This window comes from Bidens hawaiensis, unplaced genomic scaffold, assembly GCF_021521415.1.
Source record: "Bidens hawaiensis isolate Kalapana, Puna unplaced genomic scaffold, B.hawaiensis_p1.1 tig00001016_1, whole genome shotgun sequence".
Classification (NCBI taxonomy): domain Eukaryota; kingdom Viridiplantae; phylum Streptophyta; class Magnoliopsida; order Asterales; family Asteraceae; genus Bidens; species Bidens hawaiensis.
Window position 1 is genome coordinate 2073040 of NW_027491059.1, and position 17446 is coordinate 2090485.

Here is a 17446-nt window from a genome sequence, read left to right on the forward strand (position 1 = left end):
ATCGGTTTAGTGAACTAGTCAGCTAGGTTTTGATCTGTGTCACTTTTCTTATTATGATATCTCCTCGTTCTAGTATATCCCATATATAGTGGAAATTACTTAGAATGTGCTTGGCCCTGTAATAAGATCTGAGCTCTTTGGCTTGAGCAATGGCTCCTGTGTTATCAAAGATTACATCGATCGGTTTCCAAAAACTTGGAACCAGATCGAGGTGGGCCATGAATTTCTTCATCCAAGCAGATTGTGAGCGAGAACCATCTCGGTCATTCTGGAAGCTAGCATCAGTGTAACACTTTACAGTGACCTCTTCTTCCACTCCACCAAACACTAAGGACATATCCTTGGTCCTTTTCAAGTACCTAAGAATGTTTTTTACTGCAGTCCCATGAACGACTAGTCATGCTCAACGCGTACAAGACGTCAGGTCTAGTACATGACATGCCACACCCGGCGAAAATGGAAGCAAGGGCGAGTTACGTCATGTAAACCGTAAGCATGTGATTATCACAAACATAGTAGTATTAGGATACCATTAGTTTTCAAAAGAGTTTTACAAACCACAAGATGTTTTTAATAAGATAAATATACATAATAAGATATTTCACGTATATGACCTAGATATCAATTGGGTTATACATCTGAAATCCCTCCAAAATAGGTATCCTAATTATGCATCGAGGTCCCGGTTCCATGATTTCCTTACAAGCTTGTTAATTCCCTGAAAGAAACATACAATTTAAAAGGTCAACACAATGGTTGGTGAGTTCACAAGTTTTAAGACTCGAAATAAAATCACGTTGTTCATAAAACGTTGAATCAGTTCATAAACAAGTATACGATAATCTGTTGAAACAAATACGGTAATCCTCCATAGAGTGCGCTAATTCTACGAATTAATATACGACCCACGAGCCTATAACCAAACCACGACATATATCCTTTTTGCCCTGTTCAAATTTCACAGATGGAATATACGCACCCCGGTTCGATGCAATATCGGTGGTTAGCGCGACTAACCTAAAATAGGGGGAATGTCAAGGCCAATAGTACTATTCGTATATTCCTATGGCTAACTCCGTTAGTTAATGGTTATATTATGCAAGAAAGGGACTTATAGCACTACATAGTTCAACTCAAGTTCGTATAAGGATCGGTTGTTTTGTTTCTAAATATCGTATATAAAAGCAGTTGGGTATGTTTCTCCCCCCTAGTTGAAAACAATAAAACAGTAAAAAGGGGATGTGAAACTCACCTTGTGAGTTCAGTGGCCGGTTCGCTAGAAATTTCAGATTAACCCGGTTCTACTGCCTTCGCACGTCCTAAATGTGTAAGGTCAGTTAGTTCGTCAGCGACTCGCAAGTCGGGTTATGCTAGTCGCTTTCACCCAACTAGTCGTTTCGTTTATTATTTTGTGCCGGTTGATTTCACCAACCGACGTTTCGTTTGTTATGTTTGTGTCGGCTGCTTTCACCAGCCGAACGTTTCGTTTAATTTTTGGACGACCCGTTGATGATAAGTTTTTATATTCCTTTTGAAAATGCATATTTATATAACTATATAATTATTAAGAATATGATTTACTATATTCGTTTCTCGTTAATTGTCGCTTTGTCTAACGGTTTCGCTAGGAGTATTAATTCAAAAGATAATACTTTCAAGTTATGGCCGATATTTTAATAAAATATGAAATTCATATATTTTTTTTTATACTTTTCCAAGCAAACTTTTGGTATCGTTTTAGTCATTTTTTTTAAAAGGTTATTATTTATACGTTATAAATATATATTTTCCTAAAATATAGGCCTATGTAAAAATTATTGTAGTTGAAATAAAAATGTTAATCTTATCCTCTCTAAGTTATCACCTAACTGTATTATTCTTTACTTCTTGTTTTGTCAATAAATATGCATTATCTATTATGTGTTGTTTAAAACACAAAACATATTTAGTTTTACTTTAAATATATATTTAAGTTTTGTAAGTATTTATAACCATTTAGTTACACAAAAGCTCACTGTGTTCATTTACTAAAGCTATAAAATATGTTTTAACTCCAACAATACATGTATGTGTGTACTAAAATCAATTGCTTTACTTTAAAAAAAATCTCTCCATTAAGCATTTATAAAAATTATGCCATTCCCTCATAGGTTTATTAAAATTTTCTAACTCATCCAAATTTCACTTGAACCATTAGCACACACACATGTTTCCCGATACAAGTTATTAACATATAAATCAGGTTTATACTCGATTATCTTTTTGTGTTCAAATTGTTATGTTTTTTTTTATAAGTTTAGTTTCCATTCATTTTACCAACTAATGTTCTCATGTCAAATATATATACTGTAACACATATCTTTTTAGGAAAAGCTAACCCTTGGATTCATTCTTTTTGCTTTCCATTTATAAACATATCTAGTGCTCATAACGTAACTGTTGGAGTCTCAAGTTGTTTAAGAAACTTTCATGCATGATAAGTTGAAGTATGATATTATAAGTTTTCTTTAACGTGTTAAGTGTTGATTAGCATTTGGGTGTTAAAGCTAGCATAAACACAACTTATAATGATAAGTTTAGAGGGGTTATGCTCACTTAGTTTTGGTATTAACGTTTAGAGGGAAATGAGAGTCTTGAGCTTGTTTCGCCACGCCTAACTTCTCCGAAAAGAGCTCCTACACAGTGTTGATTTTTGAACAGAAGGTGCCACATATTAGTAACATGTTTATATATGTTTGTATAGGTAGAGCGTGTTTGTGTAGAGAGAGAGAGAGAGAGAGAGAGAGTAAAACCGTGAGTGCGAGTGCGTAATACCTGAAGAGAGATTTAGAGAGAGAAAAGGTGATGGACGATGATGGTGGTTCCGGACTTTCGAGGTCGTGGTTCGCGGCGGCCGCTAAGGGTGGAGGTGGTTGATGGCGGTGATGGTTTGACGGCGATGCGTTGTGGTGACGTTTCGGAGATGTTACAGTGATGCTACGGTGGAGATGGTGTGCGGTGAAGGTGGTGAAGAAGGCAGAGACGGTCACAGAAGGAAAAGGTGGTGGTGCTACGGTGGCTGATGCATGTCGAGAAGATGGAATGCTAGGGTGGTGGTTGTTTATGGTGGGAGGTGTAGGAAAATGTGAAGAAATGGATGGTGTGGGTTTGGTCTGATGCAACACAGAAGAAGAAAGAGAGCTTTAAATTGTTTTTATTGAAGTTTAAAAATGATGTTGGGTATATTGATTTATATTAGGGATGAGGGTATGGTGTGTCTTGGATTTGTTGTCAAGTTAGAAAATAAATGAAGATATAGTTGTGGTGTTATGGGATTCTAAATGAGAAGACAATGATTGACTTTTGTTACTCATGATAGGTGGGGTAACATGTGGTTTGAAAGAGATTTGAAAAGTATGGTTTGAGTTGAGAGTGTTGGTTAAACATCCATCAAGGAAAAGTGATGATGATAATGTAAATATTTTCGTTTCTTTGTTATTGTGTTGTGGTTTGTACTTTATGGCAAGTGTTGGTTATATAATAGTAAAGGAGTATGGCTAAGCCAGTAGGTGAAGGACACACAAGAAATGGAGAGTGATGATGATGGTCACTGTTATGGAGTGATGTGGGATTTTATTAGATCTCAATTCACTGACTTTTGTGGTGCATGTAATATTACTTGTGAATGGTTTTTAACCATTTATTTACTTTTGTAAAATTGAACTACAAATAATAAAAGTAATAAAAACAATGAAAGTTTGTGTGAGTTTGTTAAGAAATTGGATGAGAGTTAGAATCGTAGGATTTGCATTGGGAAACTCATTATTGTTGTTAATTGTTAGCTATAAGCTAATTGCAATCACTTAAGTTTAAATGTGTTTAGATATTAAACATACGTTAAATATCTCCATATATATATGTGTGTGTGCGCGCGCGCACGTATGTGTGTGCGTGTGAGTTTAAACGTTATTATGTTTGTTAACCGATAATAGCTTAATAAGTAAATAATAATACTTTCGTAGAATCATTTCGCATTTGATGCTCAAATATTTTATAAAACGATTATGGTTATAATTATATATAATTGGTTTTTAAACCTTCTGGGTCATTTAAAATATATTCGAGGGATTTAAAATATCACCAACGTCCGTGCCTGCGGATAAAATCCGAAATTTTGTGAAATTTAAATAGAAATAAATTACCCATATGCAATGTATCGTGCATATATGGGCCTATGCTAGATTCCTCGTGATTAAACCCAACAAAATTTAAATCATGCGGGAATTAACGTTAAGAAATCGTTATTAAGCATTGTACGAAAAAAGACCTGTTTAGCGGAGTGTCACATGACATATCATACATGATGGAACCAATCACTGAAGCATATGGAATTGCTTGCATGTGCTTAGTTTCAATGTCCGTTGCCGGTGATTGGGATTTGTTCAGCACGGTTCCTTTAGCCATGGTGACAACTCCTTTCTTGGAGTTATCCATTGAGAAGCGTGTCATTACCTTGTCTATGTATGTACTTTGACTTAGCCCTAGAAGCCGCTTAGGCCTATCTCGGTAGATCTTGATTCCAAGAATATAAGCAACTTCACGAAGATCTTTCATTGCAAACAAGATCCCAGCCTGTGCTTAACTTCCTTAAGCATAAGAATATTGTTTCCAATTATCAGTATATCATCCACATACAGGATGAGGAATGATATATTGCTCCCACTAGCCTTTCTATAAACACAAGGCTCATCTTCATTGTTTATAAAACCAAACTCTTTGATTTTCTCATCAAAATAAAGATTCCAGCAGCGAGATGCCTGTTTAAGTCTATAAATGGACTTATTCGGTTTGCACACCCTGTTATGATATTTAGGATCGACAAAACCTTCATGCTGAACCATATAGACATATTCATAAAGGTGTTCATTAAGAAAATCAGTTTTGGCATCCATTTGTCATATCTCGTAGTCATTACGCGTCTACAGCAAGTAATATCCTTATTGACTTAGTCATAGCAGCGGGCGAGAAGGTTTCATCATAGTCAATACCCTGAGTTTGAGTAAAACATTTCGTGACTAGCCGTGCTTTATAAGTCTGTACATTTCCATGCATGTCGGTTTTCCTTTTGAAAATCCACTTGCTCGGGGGGTAGCTCAACCAAGTTCCTGACTTGATTGTCATGCATAGATTGCATCTCGGCATTCATTGCATCTTGCCGTTTCTCAGATTCCGGATCTAAGATAGCAGATTTGCAAATAGCATGTTGGTCGCTTAAGTCGGCTGCTAATAGGACTTTGGGACCATCTAGATGCCATAGGTATTTAGAATTTGGTATGCGAGTCATATTACTTCTAAAAGTGCTTGTGTTTATGTCTGATGTATCAGCAACAACAACTTATTGATCAGATGTTCCAACTTCCTTAGCAGTTGTTTGTGGTTCTTGAATTTCTTCAAGATCGACAATATTATTTCCAGTTCCTCGATCGAGAATTTCCTTCTCGAGGAAGTGGCCCTTCCTTTTGATAGAAATCACATTTATATCAGGATGGAAGAAATAGCATCTGCTTTGATTATAGTATCCGACGAAAACAACTTTTACGCCACGAGGATCGAGCTTGCCATCAGAATCACTGGTGTCATATGAATCACATCCCATACTCTAAGAAAGACAAATTGGGTTTACGCCCATGCCATATCTCATATGGGGTTTTGTTACCTTTTTAGTTGGAGCCAGATTGACAATGCGGGCGGCGGTCATAAGGGCAAAGCCCCAAAAAGAGTGAGGTAAGTTAGTTCTACACATCACCGATCGGACCATGTTTAGCAAGGTTCGATTTCTGCTCTCGCTCATGCCATTGTGTTGGGGTGTGCCAGGTGGAGTGAGCTGTGAAACAATTTCACGCTCTTTTAGATGATTTATGAATTCTAAGCTGAGATACTCTCCACCTCGATCTAATCTAAGCATTTTAATAGTTTTCCTGAGTTGGTTTTCCACTTCGTTTTGAAACTCTTTGAACTTTTCAAAAGTTTCATGCTTGTGTTTCATAAGATACACATAAGTATATCGACTGTAATCGTCAATAAAAGAAACAAAGTATCTTTCATGATTTCTAGACATGGTCCTGAAGGGGCCGCAGACATTAGTATGTATGAGTCCTAACAGATTCATTGCTCGTTCATTATTATAAGTGAAGAAGTCTTTTGGCGAGTTTACCAGCTAAGCAAGATTTGCAGTTATCAAAAGATACCGGTCCTGTGGATTCAAGAATCCCTTCAGATTGAAGTCTCTTAACTCGTGGTTTGCTTATGTGGCAAAGTCGGCAATGCCATAGAAATGTATCATTGATTCCAGATCTGATACGTTTAGAAAGATTATATACATTATTGTTTATTTGAACATCAATCTCATAAATACCATTTCGAGGTTTAGCCTCAAAATAAAATATAACATTCAAGTAGGCAGAAATAGCAATACCATTAAGAGCGTACTTAAATCCTTGTTGAAATAGTAAAGAAACCGAAATAATTTTATCTGGTCAAACCAGGTGCAAACAAGCAGTTATTCAAAGTAACTACAAGGCCAAATGGACAAGCAAAACGATATGTGTTAGTTGCAAGAACTGGGACTCTCTTCCCATCATCAACGATGAGTTCCATGCTGCCTTGTTTCAGCTTCTTCGGGTTTTCAAGCTCCTGTAAGACATTAACGATGTGGTAACCACATCCAGTATCAAATACCCATGTGTTGCTAGAGACAGTGAAAAGTTCAATAACGTAAATAGAAATACCTTTAGAGGAGCTGTCACCATTGGTCCTCTGCCTCTTCAGCTCAGCAAGATAGTCGGGACAGTTATGCTTCCAGTGTCCCATTTTGTTGCACTTGTAGCACCGGCGTTCTTTAGGAGGCGGCGGTGGTACCTTTGCAACACCCTTGTTAGTGTTGGTGGCAGACTTGGCAGCAACAGTAACCTTTTTCTTGCCTTTACCGTTATTATCCCATTGGGTTTAGGCTTCATGACACCAGCAGATCGAACCATAAGAACTTGATTAGTCTTAGTGGGAATATTCATCTCAGCTATTTTAAGCAGTCCATGAAGCTCCGGCACTGTCTTCACCCAGCCATTCATGTTGAAATTCATTACGAGCTTGTCGTAAGAGCTGGGAAGAGTGTTCAAGATGAAATCTGCTACCATTTCATCTGACAGAGGATAATAAAGTTTCCTCAACTGTTCGATGTACCCTTTCATTTTAGCGACATGCGCACTAACAGATGATCCATGTTCCAATATATAGTTGATAAGCTGCTTCATGGTGTCATAGCGTTCTTGATGGGCTTGTTTCTGGAACATGCCCTTGAGTTGCTCAAGCATCTCACAGGACCAAAATCTTCTAAGCCTTTAGCAAGCTCGTAAGACATGGTGGCTAGCATAATGCAGGCGACTTCAACAGAGTCGTCTATATGCTTGTCAAGAACCTCTCTGGCAGCAACAGTATTGTTTTCAGGCTCGGTTGGAATAGGTCTATCGAGAACATAGTGCTTCTTTGCAATTTTGAGAACAAGTCCTAAATTGCGGTGCTATTCAAGAAAATTGGTGTCATTTAAGAAAATTGGTGTCATTCAGCTTTTATTTCTCAAGAATAGCCTTGAGGGTGAATGAGGAGTTATTATCAGTTGACATCTGTTAAATAAGCAAAAGTAATTTAATTAGTATTTTCGATGTTTTAATCCTACTATCAATGACCCAATAACATTAACAAAATAGGAACTTGAAAACATGGCTTCCAGTTACTAATGGCAGCTATATCACACAATATTAGTAAGTGGTTAGGCAGACAGACAACGATTGCCAATGTGAATAAAGCACAACTCTCGGTTATGAGGCCTATTAAGACAATACTTGTCTAAGTAGATACGTTTAGCCGCATCTATGCCCACCTTAGTCTCTAGACAGCTTAGCACGTAATAGGAGAGTAAATTAATAGTCGCCCTAATATAGTCACTTGTGAAAGGGCCAGATGTGTCAAGAAAACCATTTCACCTTGAAGGGATAAACTAGAAATCAAGTGCGTGTTGTAGCTCCAAACACTTGAAGTTTCGCAGTATGCCTCAAGTGTGGCTTATAGTAGGATGGCATAGACTATTGATTTTAAAATCGGGATTAATTTTAAATATTACCGAATACAGTAAAGTCCAGTTTTACTGTATTCATTGGGACAACTTGATGAACCCTTTCATCTCTCAGGAGACTCGGTTTTACATAACCTATTAAAACTAAGTTTGCCGCGATATGAATAACCAACTTTAAGTTAATAGTTACCTATTAAGTTATTAGTTTTGGAAAAGCAAATTTAGTTTAATTTTGCAAAACATGATTGGTTATAATTTGTTTTAAATCAAATTTTGTTTTAAAGACAAAATTTGACAAGTTGTAAAACTCCTTTTAGAACTTGTTTTATTATGATTGTTTTAATATTTTAAATCTTCTTTTAATATATATATATATATATATATATATATATATATATATATATATTGGTGTGAGGTTGGTTATTATATAACAATTATAAAAATAAGCAACCACAAAAGCAATAAATAGATATGTAAATCTATATGGCTAAAAATTGTTCGATCTTGCTATAGCCGATTAGCAAGACCGAACGGGTCACGGGATCACAACACACAAACAACCACAAGGATGAACTTGAGTGCATCCAATCGTCGTCTTGAGCAACTCCCACTGACTTCGTGATTCCCGTTTAGTTTCCATAGTCTTTGTCTTCAGATCTTCGTTTATTACAATATTTATAAATGAAATACAATATGTAAAAAATAAATGCAATAAAGGAAAAAACCCTAACTATTACAAATTTGAATCAACCATTGGCCAAAGCCAAAACCAAAACATCACAAACAATCACAAACACGGTCAGGCCAGATTTACATATTGCATAACAAACAACCAAAATTCGGGCAAACTTTTGGTCAAATAAAACAAAATAAAATTTTGACCAAAATATAAAGTTGCCTTAAAATTAATTAGACCAGAAACTTTAAAACCAGTTAAAGTTTGTGCTCTAATTCTGATTAAAATACCGGTACCGACTCGTACGTTGTAACCAAGGCTCTAATACCACTGTTGAGTTCCAGTGGTGATCAGTCAAAAATTTATTATTAAACCCGGTTCAATAATAAGTCGAATAATTAATTAATCCAGTTAATCAATATATACGTAGCCCCCGGCAGGATCTGGTTAATAAACCATACAAGCACAGTAATATAAACAACCCATCAAATATAATTATTATAAACCAGTTATATTTAAGTTTACCTCGGTTAATAAATAACCGGTCGAGACACCGAGAGTTAATTAGCAATGCTAGGTGACAAACGATACCCGAAGGTGGCGGTACACTAGGCAGCAACAGTGGCGATGGACTGTAGCAACAGTCGCAGCGTGCGGCGGCGGTGGCAGCCAATGAACAGTAACTGCGACGGCAGAAGAGAAGCAGCGGCGATGGTGGTGTGGTGCGAAGGGACAGCGACGGCGGCAAGGGAGGCCGGTGACGGTGATGGCTTCACGGTACAGCAGCGGTAGAGGTATGGAGGCCAGCGGCGGTGGTGTGGAGTAATGAAAGAGATCAAGATTCTTTTGGTGGCTAGGGTTATGATTAATGATAGGTTAACTAGTTTATAATACGGCCCACCAAACCCATCTTTTGTTTCCAAAAGCCCGTTCCATAATATCTCATTAATTCATGTCATACCCGATTAACTAACTTAAGCGGGTTTCACGCTCGTTACCCAATGTGTAACTCTAACGGGTCAAAACTCGGTCAGCCGCGTTGACTTTATCGAACCGTTCCATAAAATCCAACAGCCATGTCCGAGTACACCCAACTCTCCAGTCAACCGCCGAGAATCCACGTAACAACTTTTACTACCTTGTCCTTTACACTCCATTATCCCATACGAAGCCGACACTTAACGTGTAGATTGAATAATATATGTAACTAGAAAAGTAATCGAACTATTTTTAATATGCAATGATATTTTCAAATATTTAAAGATAAACTTACTCGATTGAGAAACATGTTTTTTAACTTTATGCATATATGAGAATTCTGTTGACTGTATGTCCCGTATTGTACTTTAATAAAATACATTTAATTTTATTTTAATCGGTATTTGGCGTAAACACATGAAGGGGTCACGGTTATAGACTTTTAATGGTCAACATTGTGGTTTGGTGTGCCCAATTTTGTAGTTGGTGTTAATGTGTTAATGGACTCTATTACTAGTTATTTAATTTCATTTAATTTCTTAGTAAATTAAATTTTACATTTCTATTTTTGGACCATTCAAAAAAAATTCTTTCTATTTTCGTGTTTACTATTTTTAGTAACTTAAAAGAATCAATAGGTATTAATATTTTGTCCAAACTTGATTGTTTATCAATTTTGTGATAAATAATGTTTATAAATAATCTCTATTTATAAACCTATATATTCTAGATTCATAACAATCCTTATGAGACTAAACTAGGAAAAAATTAACTCAAAAGCCTATTAGTTTTGTAAGTGCGGCATTTAACCTCATAGATTTACTAATCTATTGTGTGTGGCAAGTGACTCAAGGTATGTATTTGTAGTTTGGACTTTAAATAAATTGTTATGGGTGGTCTTGGGTATGTTAATATTTGAAAGTAGAAAAAGGAAACCCGGATCAAGATAGTAACAAAAAAACAAGTAACGGATCATCTCTAGCATAATAGGAAGACAACGTTTTATTATCTATTTTTTTGCCTTCCAGCTTTTCAATAACCCGCTAAAAGCTCAATCTCTATCAAATTGGTCCAGGGATTGAGTTCATTAAATCTATCCAAATTGATCTCGCGATTGAGTTCGTCAACTTCTCTCATAAATCGGTATTGGTAGTGTTTTCATCAATTTCTCTTCCGATTTATAGCTTGTTACTTAAATTTTGCCTAATTTTGTTGATTTTAGATTATGATTGTCAAAGTATATTAGTTTTTTTTGTTTGCAAAATCACAATTTTCAACCGCGTTATTCTCCAGTAGTTCAATCGCGATATTTGTTTGTAAACATAGAGTTGGAGTCCATCGAAATATCATGAAAAACCTATGTGCCGTCTTTTTACTAAATATATCTCCCACTCTTCGCATCTCCACTAAGATGTCAATCCAATTTTGCTAATTTTGTTATGCATTTCAATCTAGCCTTAAGTTTATGTTAAAATAGGCAAGCGAGTGTAGTGTTTAGGGTCGGAACCATGATTCAAGTAGCGTGTTGTTAAGTTGATTGCGCTCCATTAGCAATGAAGTGGAAGTAAAACTAACACTCAAACCCTTGTCACAAAAGATAAGATATGTGCTTCTTGTGCCAATTATAATGATAAACCACATAACTTCTTAATTTTAATTTTAATATTGTACCTCACAACTTTCATTCAGTTACACAATTAACATTGTAACCTTTTAATATTGTAACTCCTTAAGCTCCGTTGATTACATAATTAACCTCACATCCCAACACACCAATTTATACATGGTACCACACAACTTTTATTAGTTACACAATTAACCTCACAACTCTTTTTAGCATGATAACTCTCAGGCTCCACTAATTACACAATTAATCCCACGACCAGACCTTTCAGTATGGTAACACTCAAGTTCCATTAAGTTACACAATCAACCTCATAAGTTTTTAATATGGTATGGGCCGATACCCAACGAGTTCCCGCAAGTTTAAAGCAACTAGTAACATATAATTTTAAAGTTATGCGATTATTTAAAAACTAATATTTTAATTTGAAGATCCGGTCACTTATTTATAGACTTGGGCATAAAACCCGGTTCCGAACCCAACACGGTGTACCGGAACCGACCCACAGGTACGAACCAAGTTTCAGTTCCTCTGAAAAAACCGTACCCAGACCCAAATGCGAACTGGTAAAAAAACCGACCATACCCAAAACCGGTTCCTACCTGACCCGACTCTTGACCAAACCCGAAAATATCTTTAGAAAACATAACCAATTTAGGCACCTTGTCTTACAACAAAGTAGACGTGCACAAACCGGGTATTTCAGGAACCAGAATATGGTATGAACCAGTTCCGGATATGGTTAATAAAAGTCAAAACCTGGTTGGGTAGAAATCGGTTCAAGGTATAGTCAGGTATTTGACCGGGTAACGATGGAACCGGTTCCAACATGTCCGGTTCCAGGTACAGGTCCGGGAAGAAACCAAAACCAAGTCGTACGTGCAAGTCATGTACAGCCGGTACTTATGAAGTTATGACTTATGAGTTATGCACCTCTACAACAAAGGCCCATTGGTACTTAACAGCCCAGTCAACAGACTTTGACTCGGCCCACTAAAAAAACAGCCCAAATAATAATAATAAAATCATCTATCTTCTCCATCCACTGCTGATAAACCCCTTGTTGATCATCATCTGTTAAAACCCTAGAAACCAGAAAATGATAGTTTAGTTTAGTCAATACAAACACATATCCAATCCAATGGCAATGGGTCTAGGTTTAGGATACACATGCCACCCTCGTTTCCGTCTCAATTCTTATTATCTCCTCCGTCAAGTTTCCACTGTACGTTTCTCGACTCTCATTAACCCTCATTTCCGTTTCTTCATAAACTGTAAACGAACCCAACGGTTGGATTGTTGGAAAACCAGTTCATTTATGTTCGTTAGTTTAATAAATAAATGTGTGGTGGGCAAAAGCAAAATTGCACGACGACTAATTTCCTGAAAATAGCGTTAAAGAAAGTTGTGGAATGTTAATCATGTGGTAGCGTTGATAACCGAAAGACAAGGGTACATGCACCAATCAGCCGGGGTCCCGATGGTTGAGTGTTACGTGCCTTATGTCCAAATCGAGCCAGGGGTCTCACTTTTATTCCTACAGGGTAGAGGCAATGTTTCGGACCCTACCATAGGTTTGCTATTGGTGGGTTTTACTGAGTACGATGATTTGAGTTTAATAAATAAATGATGAACACGAACAGAGGCCATGTTCGTTCATTTGTGTTCTTTTAGGTCTATTTAAAAATTAACTATAAAACAAAAATATATGTGTGAGTATTATTGTATTATGTGATTAATTTATTACAAAATTAAATTATATGAATAATAAGAATGCTAGTATAAACACCAACAAAAACTTGGTAGCCAAGCCAAACATTGTTTGTGTTCGTTCGTGTATGTTCACGAACAAGTTCATTTCCTTAATTTATGAACACGAAAAAGAAGTTGTGTTCCGTTTGCACCTTCCGTTTGTCTGATAGAAGTTTAGCGGATGAACATGAACAAGGCCTTGTTCGGTTTGTTTACAGCCCTAGTAAATTCTCTGTTAATCGTTGTGTTTCATGTGCATGAAGGTTCAGGTTCGACTGAGTTGTGTTGCAGCAATTGATACAGTTGACGGTCCAGATAGTTTCTCCCCTGATTCTGTGCCCTGTGACGGAGGTATGTTAGATTTTTTATGATGTGTTTTTGTGTTGTTGATTGAGTAACTGTGCTTGGAATTCAACGCGTTGAAGGGAGGAAATTGGTGCCGGAGTGGAAGAAGTTTAGCTCGAAAGAGTTTGGGATTACGAATTCGATGATCGCAAAGCCTACACGGATTGTTTTAAATGGACTTAAAAGACAAGGTTGAATAGTAATAATAATAATAATAATAATATTCTGCTAGTAAAAATGCCCACATTTGGCTTTTCATAGTCATTTGGCTTATTTAATGCTTGAGGATTTTATATTTTTATATATCTGCATTTTATAGGATTTGATGTTTACCTTGTTGGCGGTTGTGTACGCGATCTAATACTAAAACGCACACCAAAAGACTTTGATGTGCTAACTACAGCAGAGTTAAAAGAGGTCAGTTAGTGAGTCATACTTATATTTTGTGTATTTTTGAATGTTGAATTAGTGCATATAGGGCTGCAAACAAACCAAACGTTTGATTAATAGCTCGACAGGAACATTGTTGACGAATTGGTCTGTTTTTTCATTACTGCATAGGTGACAAAAGCTTTTTCATGGTGTGAGATTGTCGGGAAACGGTTTCCTATTTACCATGTGCACGTTGGTGATGATGTTGTAGAGGTTTGTCTTGATTCTAACAAGTCATGTGATTTTAATCATAGTGAATGCGCTAATTATTTAATTAAATGAAAAAAGATGATAATAATCGTCTCAATGTCTACTCAACTTGACTAAAAGTGACCCATTCTGATATGAATAGGTTTCGAGTTTCAGCACTTCAGCAAGAAACCGCTTGGTGGACCCCGGTTTGACCTCTCAACAACATGAAGGCTTTGATGAGAAAGATCATAATCGTTGGAGAAATTGTATGCAACGAGATTTAACTATAAACGGGTTTCTGCTTTGGCCTTGGGAACCTAAATCTTCAATGGCTTTGTTTCCAATATTATCTTGAATTGGTTCATCTTCCTGAATCTTTTCGTTCTTGTTTTTAGTTTTAGTTTTAGTTTTTATATATTTATTATTATTATTTTTTTTTTGTATCTTTTCAGCTCTTCCAAAAGTAGTAACGTTTTTTGGTTTCATTTGCAGACTGATGTTCAATCCATATAAAAATACGATTTATGACTATGTAGGAGGAATTGAGGATATTAAAAAAGCCAAAGTATGCATGCATCATTCAACATTAGTATATTCTTTAAAGTGTAACATTGTTGAATTAATATAATTTTGCTGTAGGTGCGAACTATTCATCCTGCCGGGTTCTCATTTGTTGAGGATTGTGGTGAGTCTATTAATTTTGATTTAATTTATTTTTTAATAATAATTTATTACGTTCTGCATCCCAAACCTTTAATCATGTTGCAGCTCGCATACTACGTGCCATTAGAATAGCTGCCCGTTTAGGGTTTGGTTTTTCTAGAGAAACTGCGCGTGCTATAAAACACCTTGCACACTCAGTTCTTCTGCTTGACAAGGTGTCAATTATTTATTTGCTAATTCGAACACATCTTTTAATCTTTTGATTGATACTTAAAAAGAACAAATTGGATATTTAATCTTTTAATCATATGTTTGAAGGGGAGGCTTCTTATGGAAATGAATTACATGCTAGCATACGGTTCTGCAGAACCATCATTGAGGGTATTATGGAGATTTGGTCTCTTAGAATTACTCTTACCGATTCAGGTAAAAAGTTTACTAACTTTTGTCAGTTTTTCATATATTGACTTGTTTTCATTTTTGTTAGGCGGCGTATTTTGTTAGTGACGGTTTTAGGAGACGCGATAAGAAGGGCAACATGCTTTTGGTAACCTTTATGACTTTATACTTCACACTTTACTAGGGGTGCAAATGAGCCAAGCCGAGCCCAAGCTCAACTAGGCTCGAGCTCGACTCGTTTAACTTACACATAGCTCGAGCTCGTTTCGATCTCTATTTTTAAAGCTCGTTTTGGGCTTTGCTCGTTTACTATTTCTTAATTAATTTTTATATGTTTATAATTATTTTTATATATTTTTTCAGTTATAATTTTATATTTAACTTAATATATATTATTTAGTGATTTTTCATAACATTACAAAGATTAATTAACAATTATTAAATATATATTATAAAAATTATATTAACTTCAGGTGCGTTTAGGCTTGCGAGCCGGCAAGTGAAGTCATGCTCGTTTACAAAAAGAGCTTACTTTTAGGCTTGAGCTCATTTAAGCTCAGCTCGATGGAGCTATTTCACGAGCCGGTCTCGAGCAGCTCGGCTTGTTTGCACCCCTACACTTTACATATGCTTATTGTTATTATTGAGCTGTAACAAAAATAATTCTATCATATTGTATAACCGCAGTCATTATTTTCAAACTTGGATAAACTTCTAGCACCAGACAGACCATACCATTGTAGTTTATGGTAAGTTTTTGGCAGTATGCATAATATACATGAGTTTTTACTTTTTAGTTGCATCAACATATTATTATTATTTACAGGGTGGCGATTTTAGCGTTCCACATGGCGATGTTAGAGCGACCAAGGGAACCGTTAGTGGTTGCTGCATTTAGCCTAGCGGTTCATAATGGTGGAGATATGGAGGAAGCTATTAGCATAGCTAGAAAAATATCCAAACCGCATGTTACAACGTACCATGAGTTATCAGAGCCTAAAAACAACCTTGAAAATAAGACACTCGAAAAAGAGGTTTTGGAGCTTGGATCATCGGTTAATAAGGCGCTAACTAATATGACGGATACATATTATGTGTCAAGGGCGATGAGTAGCTACCCTAAAGCACCTTATTCTGATCTGGTAATCAGCGTTTTCTTTGATAACGTTGGCGTGTAGTTTTGGAATTTATTTATATGTATACTACCATATATATTCGTTATTTTTAATTTCATTTTAAACCAACTTTGCCCTGGGGATTTAAATGGTCATAACTTTTCATTCGATCAAATACAAATGAAATTAACGTGCTAAACATGAGAATCAAGTAGAGTAATTATGTAATTACATCATAGAGTAATTACGTAATTACTCTATGATGTAATTACATAATTACTCTACTTGTATATATAATTACTCTAATTGATTCTCTCGTTTAGCACGTTAATTTCATTTGTACGTTAACTTTCCCCTATATGTGTGTGTGTGTTTATATATTTAATTTACCATAAAAACAAGCATTTTTTTTTTAATTTGAGTGTGGCATCGCTATAGTCGTTTTATTTAATTCAAAAAAGGTTACCGTGTTACTTGATTACCAATTTTTGTGTTGCTGCATCGCACAGGCACCTTTCTAACGTTATTTGTTCAGGTGTTCATTTCTCTACACATGCATTTAAAGGCAGTGAAGATATTTGAATGTGTGAATCAAGGTAAGGAATCCAGATTTGTGCCAAAGCAAGGCGGGAAGATTAATTATGAGATGCTGGCGATCGGAAGCATACAGGAAGTGCGGCATGTGTTTGCTAGGAATGTATTCGATACCATATTTCCTTTAGACCTTGGTTAAGTTTAAAGAATGATGTAAGGATGAGTCATTATTAGAAAAGAGTGAAAGTTGTATTTTTGTAATTTTGCTTGTATACAAAACCCTGCCAAGTTGTATTGCAGTGGAATTATAGAACAATATTATTATTTTTTAATTATGTTACACTAGTTTAAACTTCTTAATATTTACTTTTGATTACATTGGAGGTAATTGGTGAAAGGTTATATAATTACTTACATACTTGAAATTTAAGGGTGAGCATGAAACGGGTAAGACCTATGGCTATAAGACCTGTGATATCTGCGTGTCATTAATTGGTTCTCGGGTCTAGCATGTAGATATAGCGGGGTCTTATCATTAATAGGTTTCCAAATCTAGCATATAGATAAAATCGAGACCCGGGTCAGATTCCATTATTGAAGCGAGTTTGAAGGGCATATAGATATAGCAG

The 17446-nt window shown here is 36.0% G+C and overlaps 1 protein-coding gene across 1 annotated transcript; it reads left to right on the forward strand.

Annotated features, from left to right (window-relative positions):
• Positions 1-2973: 2973 nt before the first annotated feature.
• On the forward strand, positions 2974-17030 carry LOC143550816 (uncharacterized). The gene is made up of 14 exons (XM_077041404.1): positions 2974-3150; positions 13401-13488; positions 13533-13673; positions 13802-13899; positions 14044-14127; positions 14267-14400; positions 14599-14671; positions 14746-14791; positions 14875-14984; positions 15088-15195; positions 15257-15316; positions 15856-15917; positions 15995-16310; positions 16819-17030. The coding sequence occupies exons 1-14, from the start codon at positions 2974-2976 to the stop codon at positions 17014-17016; spliced, it is 1695 nt and encodes a 564-aa protein (XP_076897519.1). The 3' UTR covers positions 17017-17030.
• The last annotated feature ends 416 nt before the right edge of the window (positions 17031-17446 follow it).

What these genes read in the sequence shown, in the direction of transcription:
- LOC143550816 (XM_077041404.1), top strand. Translation starts at nt 2,974, where the DNA reads ATGCTACGGTGGAGATGGTGTGCGGTGAAGGTGGTGAAGAAGGCAGAG. An exon ending in AGGATATTAAAAAAGCCAAA is followed by an intron (nt 14,672 to 14,745) that starts GTATGCATGCAT and finishes ATTTTGCTGTAG; the next exon opens with GTGCGAACTATTCATCCTGC. An exon ending in CAGTTCTTCTGCTTGACAAG is followed by an intron (nt 14,985 to 15,087) that starts GTGTCAATTATT and finishes ATATGTTTGAAG; the next exon opens with GGGAGGCTTCTTATGGAAAT.